Source organism: Xyrauchen texanus, chromosome 5 (assembly GCF_025860055.1).
Source record: "Xyrauchen texanus isolate HMW12.3.18 chromosome 5, RBS_HiC_50CHRs, whole genome shotgun sequence".
NCBI lineage: Eukaryota > Metazoa > Chordata > Actinopteri > Cypriniformes > Catostomidae > Xyrauchen > Xyrauchen texanus.
In genome coordinates this window covers 20,804,678-20,819,492 of record NC_068280.1, presented here as the reverse complement: position 1 = coordinate 20,819,492, position 14,815 = coordinate 20,804,678, and the positions used below count along the sequence as shown (strand labels likewise).

The 14,815-nt window shown below is 37.1% G+C and overlaps 1 protein-coding gene across 1 annotated transcript in view; it reads left to right on the top strand.

Annotated features, from left to right (window-relative positions):
- The first annotated feature begins 4,966 nt into the window (after window positions 1-4,966).
- Window positions 4,967-14,815, top strand: part of prkx (protein kinase X-linked) — a 67,487-nt gene continuing 57,638 nt past the window's right edge. The window contains exon 1 of the mRNA XM_052127495.1: window positions 4,967-5,624. Within this exon, the coding sequence (XP_051983455.1) occupies window positions 5,468-5,624 (157 nt within the window). The 5' untranslated portion in view covers window positions 4,967-5,467. The remainder of the gene's footprint in view (window positions 5,625-14,815) is intronic.

Genomic DNA, 14,815 nt, shown 5'->3' with positions numbered 1-14,815 from the left:
GGTTTAAGATAAAGGTAAAAAGAGGCACTTGCTTTATGTAACTGGAAAAAATAGCATTTTTAAATTGGTCCAAACGCTTTGTATTTTAAATGTCACATTTTAAAAGATAATTGTGGTGCCTATGAACTGGCTTTAATCTCCACTGGGCTGGTCACTGAGAGTACAGTGCATAAATAGGCACTTGAGGTTACACATGGGTCAGTGAGTGCGTAATAGTAGCACAGTGTGTGTGCCAGCCCTGGAGAGTGTGAGTAGGTCGGAAGTTCTCCTGAGCAGCTGTTCTAATGGAGTATTTTATAAAAGCAGATGAGGGAATATGGCTTGAGGTTTCCTTCAGAAGAACAACAGACGATGGATGGATGGATGTAGTCACCATTACTGCTTTACACAAACAGCTCAAATTAAAGACTTGTAACGCGCACAAGAAGAGACAGTCACAATGTCGAATTAAAACAGCTTTATTCCAAAAAGCAGGCTACAGTACAAAGGGGCAAATCCAGTGAAGAGTAGTCAAAGGGAGCGTGAGGTCGAAGCCGGGGAATCAGTAGATGACAAAGGGGCAAATCCAAAGACGCGTAGACAAGGGGAGCGTTAGGTCGAAGCCGGGAAATCAGTACACAAATGGGCGAGACAAGCGAGAGGAAAAGACTGGGGATTCTAGGGGAACACTAGAGCTGGCAAAGCGAAGGGGTAAACTAAACAATAACCAACAAGAATGAAGCGAAAGGGCAGCGTATAAGTAGGGGAAAAGGAACAGTGCAGGTGAGACTAATAATCTAGTAATTAGAACGAGTGCGGGTGAAACTAATACTCTGATGAATGTGAGCGAGCGCGAGAGCCAGAGGGGGCGGGTGCAGGTGAAACTAATAACAGGGAACGTGCATGCTAACAAGGGGACTGTGGAGTTAAATACGGGACGAAATGGGCAAAGAAGAGGTAAGGGCAAAACGGGACAAGGTGAATGTTACAAGACTGCACCCATCTAATGTCAGCGATCTAACACTTCATTTTTTTCAGTAATATTTGGACACACTGACTGTTATTTTCATAGAGATTGTAAAAATGTATTAGGTCTTATTAGGTCTTGCCATTGTTGTCTCTAGACATGATCATGATTTCAAGATCAATTACACTTTCTTGACACATACAAGCTAGCAGAAATCTACTGTCAGGAATACGAGGCTTAGATCCCAAGCGCAGAGATTCAAAAAGTGAGGAATTTATTTAAATACGAAAATGAATAAAAAAACATACCAAAACTCCCACAAGTTGAGGTGGTTTGGGCATCTGGTATGGATGCCCCCTGGCCGCCTCCCTAGGGAGGTGTTTCAGGCACGTCCAGCTGGGAGGAGGCCTCGGGGAAGACCCAGGACTAGGTGGAGAGATTACATCTCCACACTGGCCTGGGAACGCCTCGGGGTCGCCCAGTCAGAGCTGGTTAATGTGGCTCGGGATAGGGAAGTTTGGGGCCCCCTGCTGGAGCAGCTGCCCCCGCGACCCGACTTCGGATAAGCGGTTGAAGATGGATGGATGGATGGATGGACCAAAACTCCCACAAGGGGGAAAACAAACATAAACTACCCCATTGGGGGAAAAGGTGTCCAGGCTGGGGCAGAGGGTGGGCTGGACTGGACTGGAAAACGGGGCAAAAACACAGGACTGACTGGACTGGGAACAGGACTGACTGGAGCAAGACCAACCAACAGTGAGAATACACACAAGACACTCAAGATGAACTGGCACTGGGCAGCACACATGAGGAGACTTAAATAGGGAGACATATCAACAGGTTAACAAGACGGGGCAGGTGTGACTAATAAACTAATAATAGACAAACAAGGCGGCGGGGTATGACGTAAGAAAGAGAAACGCGCGGTGATACAGAAACAAAGCTACATGCTGACAAGACAACAAAACACTCGAATGGCATGAGCTACATCGCCAAGACAATTAGGCGATATACGCCCATGCCAACCAACAAACAAGACCAAACGGCAAATACGCTCTTTGTTTGCCGTTTGCCAACGGCAAACAAAGAGATTCCACGCATTCTTACAATAAACGCAACCTGAACGTACATCATGAGGCAAAAGGCACACGATGCACACTAAAGGCGACACATACAAGAAAGGACACCTGTGCGAGAGTTCGGCCACACACAAACACAAAACCTCAGACTGAAGTAACCGAACCTAAGCACAACATGAAGACAGCTCACGACCTGGGCGTGCAGCGCAAAGCGAGCGCAACACGTGGTCCTGAGAGACAGACATATACTATTGACGCAAGTGCATGCCACCAAGATAACAAGCGCAATACACTCACGCCAATACAGGACATGACATGGAACAAGAGTGTCCGGATCCAGCCTCCAAAACTGAAACCAAACCAGACAGAAGGGTTAGGATCAAGACACCAAGCTCCAGACATGAAACAAGACCGACCAAAAACACAAGACAGACATGGGTCAATAACACCATGGTCCTGTCAGACAAAAACTCAGACTGACAGAGTGACAGGACAGTGACATCTTCTATACTGGGCAATCACATAAACCGATGGCTCGTGTCACAAAATACATGCAACTCCTTTAAGATCTCAGCAGCACTGTGGTGACATCACGTATTGTGGGAAATACTGGCATCAGAGATCTTCTATACTGAGATATCAGCCTCTGCGCTTTTACCATAGAAGAGAGTGTAACGATCAACTAGCGTGTTACGACAGTAAGTTACCATTTGCGGATACATACAAATGAATGGGGAGAGCTGTTAAGTGACACTTACCTTTTGCAAAATCATCCATGACTTCCCTTATAAAACAGCAATTTTATCATAGTAAACTCCACACATAATTCACTCCAAAAGTAGTGTTTAGTGTAAAATATGTTGAAGATTGGTGGACAGGCGGTCAATTCATTAAGTGATGAAGTTAACTTTTTTTTTCCTCACAAAAGCAGTTTATTTAGTGTCGGGAATCATCTCATCCATAGACATCTAACCAAAAAGAATGGCCTCTTGTCTCCTTGCCATTGTACTGTCTATGCAAAACTTATGCTAAGCTCCCCCTTCAGAGGAACTCTGGTGCTAGACGGGTCTATAGGAAGTATAGGAATTATGTTATTTTAACTTATTTCTTATCTTTAACTACAATTGTCATGACAAGTTTTGGATACTGAACTCTGAAGTTTGAAGTTTATGTTTAAAAAATGTTTTTACTTAAAGTAATCCATTGTCTTGACTACTTGTGAGTTTTGTCTGGGTTTTCAATGTTCATTTAAATAATTTAATGTCTGTAAGTTAGAAGATGAAAAAGGGGAAAGGGAAGGAGGATGGGGTGATACTGAGCGGGAAATACAGAGAAGTTGCTGTCTTTTTGAATAAGTTGGAGTAGCTGCATTTCTGTTAAGTAACACAAAGGTGAGGTGAGTTTGCATTTTTTATTTGTGTTGATACATTTTTATAACGTTGCCACTTTCTTGCATGGTGAAAAGTTCAGCACATTGAACCTGCTCTGCAAATGTGACTGCACCCGTTATGTAAAACATTGGAGAAACCTGGATATTATTTTGATGAAATTTATGTTTTTCCAACCAGTCTTTATTAGAACCTGTTGTCCTACTAGGAATTAATTCCCAAGCCAATGTTAAAGCATGTGTAACATTGTTCTTGGTCAAATAAATGTAATATTTTTGAGTGGATAAGTTGTAAGTTCATTCAGTATAAATAAGGAAACTGGCAAACTTGCTGTTATTAGTCAAGATGAGAAATAAATTTAAGAAACAATTTAAAAAAATTGTTATCTGAACTTAAAATGGCAATAGATATGAAGTTAGATATAAGTTATCTTAACTTGAAAGTGTGAGTTGATATAGTGAGGAATTGTATGTTATTTGACAAGATAAAGTGTGTTTTCTTGAATCGATAATGTAACAGTTAGTTGTAAATAAGAAGTTTATGTTATTGAAGTTATCAACTTGTAACAACAAATGATCATTAGTTAAACAACTTGTAAAACGTAACTATTTGAGTTGAAACAAAGGTTATTTGAAGTTGAGTTTACCCACATTTTTAGTTTTCACCAACTTGAAATGTTTTACAGAGTGCAATCGAACTTGAAATCATGATCATCAAGGAGACTGCTGTCAAGATGTACAGTGAAAAAGGAGTTATATCTTGGTTTGTTCTAAGCCAAAAAAAAACAACTGGATTGCTTCAGAAGACACTGATTAATCCACTGGTGCAGAGTCGGAGCCAGGATAATTTACCCAAGGGGGCATTTGAAATTCTGAACAAATGAATGAGTGCTGGTGTTAAAATACTTGTCTTGAGGACCACATCTCTCCACTTATGCTTGCACATTTTAATTACATTATTTACATCATTCATTCATCCTTATCCTAGGTAAACCCCTTTTCTTAAATCCATTTCCTTCTTTTAGACCTTTGAGCCTCTGAGGGATGACAGATTTTTTAAGAAGAGAGCAGTCAGTTGGTCAGACAGTGTAACTCTGTCCCCACCTTCCACCTGAAATGTTTAATTACTCACTTAAATAGTTTAAGGATTAATTTGCTTAATTTATTTTATTTTAAAATTTATTTTAATATTTAGGCTTACAAAAAAAATATTTAAAAGATAATAACTAAATTATATAAATTGGTTCAAACAACATTTTGACAGGGCACAGTGGTCTGGCTGAGGGGGAACTGTCGACAACGCATACGCTCCTCCCACGAGTGTCCCATACCCAAGGCGTGGTGATAACTACGATGTGTCTACATGTGCTACGAAGCACGGGGAATGTACATACACTCTCGCGAGCTGTCAGTCAAGAAATGCTCCGCCTTTTCTATCGCTCGATTGGTCATGTCAGCAAGTGCGCTGTATATGATTCGTCGAAGCCGCTGTCTGTCCGTTTTCAAGCGTTGCTTCGCTTCCTTGCCGCTGAGCGATGTTTTTAAGGGAAATGGTTCAGGTTTCTAGATGGAGACGGAAGGGGAAGTTAATAATTGAAATGTCTATCACATTTAGCAAATCTACATCAGAGTACCAGCAAACAACGTTCAGACTGTATCCTTGCTCCTGAAAATTTCGACCGGAAAACCTCCTGTATTCGTAAGACTTAAGTTTAAATCCTTGAATCCTGTCCACTCCTTTCTTTGTTAACGTGCAATAGTTGCAACGGGACGTCCGTGATAAAGCAGAAAATCAATGACATTTCCATTAACATGAATTGTTTAATATGTTAAAGACTTGCTGTTTACTAGTGTTTTCTTACCTGGCAATATCTGGTTATCATATCGGAGAGTCACGTTCTCATTTGTACGAACAAAGGAGATGCTAACTTGACCGAGACAGATCAATGTGTATAATATCGATAGCTCGTTTTCCAAAAGGGGAGATATTTAACTTTATATATAGAAGTTATCAATTACTGTGGCTAGAAATAGGAAAACACACAGTAGAAGATGGCAACAACAAAAGGCAAAGCTGGAATAAATAATGAAAGCAGTTCTGGTCGAGATTGTGGCAAGACAGAAGCAGGCAGTCCCACCGCAGGGGCCGAATCCCTGACCACCCACAGGACCTACAGTCTAGACGACCTGGACACTATTGCCACTGTTGGTAAGTAGGTCCTCCTAGATAAAGAGTAAACAGTGTTTCAGTGAACAAAGGAGATTCCTATTTCCCCAAATGCTGTTAGGCTATATTTTCATGTTCTCCTAAATATGTACACCCCCGTGTATCCCACTTAGAGCCTTCAATATTGTGGTATTTCAAGGTTTCGTTGTTGCACATAGAGACAGACCAGAGCTTTAGGAGGATATAAAGTTGCCCTGGGCATTCCCATGGGAATGACTGCAGAAATTAGCTGTCAGGTACACCTGTCTCCTTTCCTTACAGTGCAAGGCCTATGGAATTAAATTTTATGCTATTTGTGCACATTTGTTATTTGAATAAGAATATGCTTTAATTTACAAGAATATGATTTAATATATAAAGGTGTTTTTAAAGAGTCCGTTCTCTAAACTAACAGTGCTTTAAAGAATAGAGACAGAAAGTCTACACGCCCAACTACCCAAATCCCATTCAAAACAAAACCCATTAAATATTTCGCATGGTGCTGTAACTGTTATACATACACTACCGGTCAAAAGTTTTGAAACACTTAGCCTACTCATTCTTTATTATAATTTTTATTTCACATTTTAGAATAATAGAAAAGTCATCAAAACTATGGAATAACATAAATGGAACTATGGGAATTATGTTGTGACTAAAAAAATCCAAAATAAATCAAAATTGTGTTATATTTTAGCATCTTCAAAGTAGTCGCAGACATGTACTCTTGACATTTTCTCAACCAATTTCTTGAGGTATCACCCTGGGATGATTTTTAAACAGTATTGAAGGAGTTTCCATCTATGTTGGGCACTAATTGGCTGCTTTTTTTATTATTTGGCCCAAGTCATCAATGTCAAAATCTTTCTTTTTTTAAATTAAATTTTAGTTTTATAATGAAATAAATTAAAATGGTGGCACAAATATATTTTTGTCTACAAAACTAATTTCCAACATTTAAGCATACGCCTTCAAATCAAAAGATTTTTAAGATTATGAGAAACATTTCAGCCAAGTGTTTCAAAAGTTTTGACCGGTAGTGTTTAAAAGAATGAAATTTATTTGATCAGATCATTGTGCAGTATTTCAATTACATCTGCACATTGCTAATGTCACAATGGTTATTTACTTGTTACTAATCTGTAATGTATGATAGTTATTTTGTTGTATTTAAAGCTTCATCCATTCAGAATACCAAATATGATGCGTTATTTCTTCTTTCTCTCCCCCGCACACCCGAAGACCTCACTCACAGCTCTACCACATTGTAATTAGTTTAATTACCTTCTCTTGTACTCCCACAATAGTGAAATGTATGTGTGTGTGTGTATATGTATGTGTATATATATATATATATATATATCTCACAAAAGTGTCATTTTTGTAAATATTTTATTATATCTTTTCATGTGACAACACTGAAGAAATGACACTTTGCTACAATGTAAAGTAGTGAGTGTACAGCTTGTATAACAGTGTAAATTTGCTGTCCCCTCAAAATAACTCAACACACAGCCGTTAATGTCTAAACCGCTGGCAACAAAAGTGAGTACGCCAATTTGATCACTTAGCACACCCTGGATTCATGACTCCAGGGGTGGTATAGGGATGTGTTTCAGTAAAATTTAATTTTTTGTTTTATTCTATAAGGTACTGAAAACATTTCTCCCGAATACAAATTGTTGTCTATCATTTAGAGCATTTATTTGCAGAAAATGACAACTGGTCAAAATAGCAAAAAAGATGCAGTGTTTTCATACCTTGAGTAATGCAAAGAAAACAAGTTCATATTAATTTTTAAACACAATACTATTGTTTTAACTTAGGAAGATTTCAGAAATCAGTATTTGATGGAATAACCCTGATTTTCAATCACAGCTTTCATGCGCCTTGGCATGCTCTCTATCAGTCTTTCACATTGTTTTTGGGTGATTTTATGCCACTCTTTGTGCATAAATTCACAAGGAATGTTTGTACCAGGAGTGGCATAAAGTCACCCAACTGCAAATAAATGCTCTAAATGACAATATTTTTATTTGGGAGAAATGTTGTCAGTTGTTTATAGAATAATAATAATAAAAAAATAATTGTACTCAAACACATACCTATAAATAGTAAATCCAGAGAAGCTGATAATTTTGCAGTGGTCTCTTAATTGTTCCCAGAGCTGTATATATTAGGGATGCTCCAATCAGGATTTTTATAGCCAGTACCTATCTTCTTGTCACCTGATCGGCCGATACTGATCCCAATACAGATAATTTCATCTTTTATCAGGTTCTCTGTTAAAACTGGCAATGTGTAAGCTTTCTGCACACTTTTACTAGTGTTAATGGAATTTTCCTCTTCCTAGTAATATCACTTTGCCTAGTTTTTGCAGACAAAAACAGTTATAAGGCTTAAAAAAGCTTAGTGTCAAATTAAAGACAAACTGATAACCCATAAGAGCAATTAAACTTAATGTGTCATTTTAGTTATTGATTCGTTTTCATTATTTTATACAATTATTGTTATTTCCTTTTCTCTTTTATTTTTGCATTAGGGAAGTAAGGGATGATCCACGATTTTAAATGTACCTCCACTTCGCAATGGGTGGTTAGCTGTGCCTCCACGTTGTTAACACATAGTTAGCCATGGATTATCCTACTTATACAGTGGTCACTTGCTAGCATTGATACTTAAAGCTGTTCTTAATGAATGCAGCGCATATTTGACTGAAAGAATAAAAAAATAACGGTTAATTTTATCAACAGGTTGTTAGTTCTAGATTTCTGTCCGTTCTAAATCAGACACAGAGATAGTAGTGTGATTAATATTGTTTTTTTGGAGACAAATCAATATTTAAATACTCAATTCAAAAATAATAATAGCAACATAATGTAGAAGGTTTGGCACTCCTGAGAAAATGTAATATTGAATTCCTATTCGTTGTCATTTTCACATGAAAAAATGATTGAGTTAATTAAGAATAAAATTGTGATGTGGCATTGCTCGATTTCAAATGAAACACTCTCCATTTAGAGCTTCAGTGAGTAATATGTGATCACGGGGCACCCTGTAGCAGTTGTAGGTGCACATGTTGAGTAAAGCAGCCATTTTATATGAATATTTATCATTTTACAATATAAATTGTCTTGCCGGACTGCGAAAGACACATTGGATGGGTCCCTGTTACCTTCTATCCACCTAGCATCACAGTTGATTTAAAGATGACACTGCATGACTTGATGATGTTGTTTTATGATGTGATGGTTAATCCCAGCACTGACACTATATTTGTGTCCGGAGTTAATTTGAACAGAGGCATAAAACTCTCGCAATGTGTCATAAAACTCACTGGAACTACCTGTGCATTCAACGGTTTCAACTGCACACATTCCAGCCAACCAGAATTGAGTTTTAGAACAGACCATGGTATAATACATAATTTTATGGTATCTTAATATTGTATAAATAATTATTATATTTATAAATTCCTTCTTGCCTTTTTCATTTAGGTGGATGATTGTATTAATAGTTCGTTTTTCAAAGGTTGCTGCTTTAACTTTAATGAGAGGATCACACACTGTCTCATGAGGGCAAGAGAAAGAAGGAAAGGAAAGAGAGCACGTTTCTGGACTCTACAGGTGCTACTATTGTGAATGTTGTTAAATTGGGAGATATTTAATACAAGTTTTTGAACTTCAACACATCTTGTATCCCGCATTATTTCTGAGATATCTATGCCAGGCGTAGACTGAGAAGCTGCCGCCATGAATGATAAGAAGGACCGTTTCGCAGCTTGCACCTTTTTTGCTTCGCCTTGTCGCATTTGAAATGCCACATTAACAGTATAGTACACAACATTTCCATATTCGCCAAACCTGTCCAAACTGCTGAATCAAGTTTGTTGTCTGACAACAGTATGGCAGTCAGATCCCTCTGAAGGTGGAGCCTACAATGTTAGCACAGAATAGCATTACACGGTGGTTCCATAGACATTCTATGGCCAGTACACTGGTGAGGAGACAAGAGGCCGTTATTTTTTGAATGGATGTCTATGGAGGAGATGCTTCCCGATGATGAATAAACTGCTTTTCCGAGGAAGCAGTTCCTCACTTAATGAATTGGCCGCTTGTCTCTTTAGAATGTTTTACACTACTAAACAATCCTTTTGGAGTGAACTATGTGTGGAGTTTATTATGATAAAATTGCTGTTTTATAAGGGAAGTCACTGATGATTTTGTGACCGGTAGGTGTCACTTTACGGCTTTCAGCATTAATTTGTATAGTGTCTGCAAATGGTGACTTATTGTCGTAACACGCTAATTGTCTGTTACGCCCTCTCCTATGGTAAAAGCATGTAGGTTGTTATCTCAGTATAGAAAATCTCTGATGCCAGTATTCCCCACACTCCGTGATGCCATGACAGTGCTGCTGATGTCTTGAAGGAGGCAGGCGTCTTTTGTGACATGAGCGATCGTTTTATGCAATCGACCAAATTACCGATCAAGTCATGGGACATGAATATTGTCTGATGCCGATTGATCAGAGCATCCCTAATAAATATATATATATATATACGTATATACACAGTACTGTGCTTGTTTACATGCAACACAAAATCAGGTAATTGGCAAAAATCTGTCCTTGCCGATCGGTTTATTCTTAAGCCATTTATGACCTTGCACCATTAAAGAAAAGTAAAAGTAAAATGTATTGTGTTTACATGTTAATTGCATGTTGTTAGCTTATTAAGCAAAATCGGTGTAAAAAACTATGATATGGGTTTTTTAATGGCTGATGCCGATATCCAGAGCGAAGGGTGGCCAATAAATTGAATAACAAACATAACATTCCTTAAAAAAAAAATTAACTCTTATTTAGCACTACAATTACTCTATATTTCACACAAATAAAAAAAATATATATATTGCATTTTAAATACAATAGATAGAAGTTTCATCAAATTTCTGTTTAGTCATCAAATTGTGGTAATTTATTTGCACATGAAGAAATTGTTAATATATTAGGAAGAAGGAAATAACAGGTCACACAGTAGTCCAGCAACCATGGATGGCCTGTCCACGTTAGCATAGCAATCGCATTTACTAAAAAAATATCGAATCAAACCAATTGTACATACAGTGCATAGTGAATAAGACATTTACTTACTGTATAGCACACGTGAAGCGCTTTATCAAGTGCTGCATCCGAAATTGTAGGCAGCTGACTTGCTACCTTGCTGCCTAATCAGTTAATGGCTTAAATGACAGCTGTTTTGAATGAATGGAACTCTTAAGGAAATTTTATTGCAGTAACACGATGGCTTGTCCTGTGAACTGTGACTGGTCGTTTACATGTCTCAGATGCTTCACACGCAAGCAGGTGATTTTTGGTACCCTCAAGAAAAGAATTGGCTAAATGGGAAAATGTATTCTTTACTATTAAAAAAGTAAGAATATCAGCCTCGGTGATATATCTATCGGTCGACCACTAGTAAGCACGAGCATGTAAACGCGATCAATGATGTTAAGATCTGGGCTCCATGGGGGCCATACCATTTCTTGCAGGTCTCTTTGTTCTATTCTATTTGCAAAAGGAATGCTTGAAAATCTAAAATATTTATTTCCTATTGACACACTGAAGCAGAAGATTAAAATGACCATCTTAAGACAAATGTTTCTGGGAGCATCTAATGTGCTTAAGTTTTTTGCTCAATACTATACAAGTTAACAAAATCCATCTGTTAATAGAATGTTCATATTTCAAGTCAGCCCCCCTTATTTATCTTGAATTGTATGGCAACAGCATGCTTCTTCCTCTCTGTGCAGCAGGCACTTTCTGGTCCTCCATGTTATTTCAGGCAAAAACTGACAGGGTTATTACTCATCCCATGTATGAAACATCTTGTCTAAGAGAACAACCCATTCTTAAATTACAGGACCAAAGTCACATTGAAAAACACCAATTTGTCAGTCCAGACTAGCACTGGTGATGTTTAGCCCAAGGTGACTGCAGTGTTATGTTCCATACATCTTGAATAAACTTCATGACCTAATCACGGTGATCCACATTACATCTAAACTTGGTTCAGTTATTCTTCTTAAGGCCTGATAACTTCATTATTAGTAGTTGTGTTGATGTTATCTGCCTCTTTTAGTTGGTCTGTGTGAAACTGAAAGGACAGCTCATTCTTTAAAGGCCTAAGGGTGAGGAGGAGAGCAGTTCTGTGCTGAATGTGTGCACAAATATTTTGCACAAGTTTCAACATGTTAAAGATTCCCTCCACTAGTGTTCATTAACAAAAACTAAATCAAATGTTCTTTTAACTGAAATAAAAATAAACTGCATGATAGGGAAAAATACTTGAAATAATCTATAATACATTTTGAAAATTTCGAATTACAATTTTTATATTTGTCGAATTTAAGAAAACAATGCACATTTGAATGCTAAAAGTGTGCATTTGAATTTTGGATGTGTGCCAAGCGCTAACGCTGACTAGATCAATCGCATTCTTGCTTTAAAAAAGGCTAGAGACAGTGCAACAAATATGGTTTAACAGAAAGCAAGTGTCTCAAGATGCTTTTTTAAATTCTTTTTAATTAGACACCGCAAAAAAACAGAGCTCCTACATGAGAAGTTAAATAAACAAAAACTAAGCAAAACAAAGACATTTGTCTAGCGCGCATAGAAAAGAAAATGGATGGTTGAAAAAGCATTCGGTGAGAACAGCCCCTTACAGTAGGTGGAGGTCTTCGAACATTGCTCTCTTATAAGTGTTTCTCAGATTAAGACATGAGTTTTTAAATGCTTTGTTAGGAAAGGAGTTAACTTGGAAAAGTGTCTTGATATCCTCACCTTCTTTTCGATTCTGTTGTGTTCCGTCTGTATGAACAGTGCATGGGCTCATAGCCTGAGGAGCTTCACCAACGAATTCAGCTGAATACCACCGCTATTTGCTACCATACATACAACTGTAATTAATAAAAATAATTGGTATTTTGCTGCTTTTATGAAGCATGAGTCTGGGGTTGTATACTCTGGCATCAGTGCAAGTGTAACACCATGTGAACTGTCTATTAAACCTCCCCTGTTTTTATTATTTTAATCCTTTGTAAATGGTGCCAATGGTGTCAAGAGCCATTCTTTCATGTTTGTTGATGTCAAGAATAAACTGAGAGAATTTTGAATTTTGTTATCTTAATTATAAGATTAATTTTAAGCAATCCATTTGAAACAAGACCACGCCAAAGGTAGCTATAACAGACAGTTATTATTAGGCCAGTTACCTGCAGATTTAAAAGGAAATAAGTATACAATTTGACATAAAAACCAACATGCACATTAGAAGCTCAGTTACAGGTACTAAACTAAAATAACTCAGAATTCTAAAAATAATTTTGCGCATAATTTAGTAAAACTCTGCATTGGTTTTAGCTCTTTCTAGCGCTTTTCTTTTGCTTTTTGTCACTTTATTATCATTCAGAAAAACACAGACGCAATAATTGATGTCTTCATGAAATCAGCTACTCTTTCATCGAAATCCGAACAGAAGTGGTCAAAAGGTGTATCGGTGATGTATACATGGCCTCAGTTGGAGACGAATGGTCATGTAGTTGATACACTAATGTTGACTTAATATATTTCAAATGATCTTTACTGGACTTTGGCAACCCTAAAATACCAAAACTAAATCTACCGATATACTAAAACATACAATAATAGAGCAAAAACTAAACAAAATTGAAAGAACAAATAAAACAATTTAAAAAAGAGAGAAAAATATGCTAAGTGAAAAATTCTAAACTATAATAACCCAGCCCTAGCCACAGTGCTCTGGTATTACATAGTCAACATTCAAACTATTTTTCAGGATTGTCTTTTGATTGTGGTATAGTTTGTGCAAATTCACAAGAGTAAGCTTGCAGTTCTGGATTCATGTTTAAAGCAAGCTAGAGCAGGCTGACAACAGTAACTTGGTCATGCTCAATACAGTGGCATTGAAACCTTTTCTGTTTTTAGTTTTTTATAGTAACAAGCTTCTTTAGAGTATCTGTTTAAAATGTGTGTTTACACCTATAAATATATATACCAGCACTCATCACCAGGCCCAGGTGAAAAAAAAAAAAAAGCATTATTAAATTAGCCAAAATATTTAACCCTTGTGTTGTGTTCATTGTGCCTTTTGTGTTCCCGGTCAAAAACGACGGGCCCACTAAGATAGTTAATAATGCATATATAGGCCTTTATCACATTTCCCTGCAGACAATAATAATAATTTAAAAACCACTTGCTTGATCTAAACAAAATAGGTTTCATTTTAAAGCTTAGAATCTGGACTTTACAATGCACGTAGCTGATCATACAGTATGTTTTTTTAAATAAAGCTTATTAATTCGCTTTTTAATTTGAATTGGTTTAAACATAAAAAGATGACCCATGGGTTACATATCGTTGGAAATGCTTCTTAGTAAATGCAAGCAGCTAATTTGTTTTACTCAGAGGCCAAACTGCAGTGAGTATTAGTGAATTCAATTTCCACTGACACACATAAATAATAAACAGGTAAGGTAAGGTTTGCTTGTAACTTCCTGAAACATACATATAAAATAGACTGTGATATCTTACAGCAGCCTATTCTGATTCAAACAACCTCAAACATCATATTATAAGTGGATCTTGATATATTCCTCAAATAAAAATGGAAAAATGTAAAGACGGTGCACAAAACGGCGCTCAGCACACATTGTGTGTGCGCACACATGTCCACATATGTGCTTATCTAAAGGATTGGAATGCTCCTGAACACTTAATATTTAAGTTTTTGTGTAGTCTAATCCATCCATTTCCAATGGCTGGTTATTTTAGACCGGGAACACCACAGGTGTAACAAAGTGTAATAAAACGATTCAAATGTTATTTACGGATATGTATATAATTTTATGAAAGATTGGCAATTCCAATTCTGCAGAAATCTGATGATTTTTCGTGTAGGCCTGCTTATCACCACACAGACACTAAGGATTGCAGATACGCATCTGCAAATAGGCAATTATTTAAGATTCACTAACTCTCCAGCATGTCTTTCAAAAAACATAGTTAATAATAAAGTTAATTTAATAAACCATGATAACTTTTCATAAAGTTCATAAAGCAGACATGTTTGATTTGATTACAAGGTGAAGTGTAAATGAAATTTATAAACACAT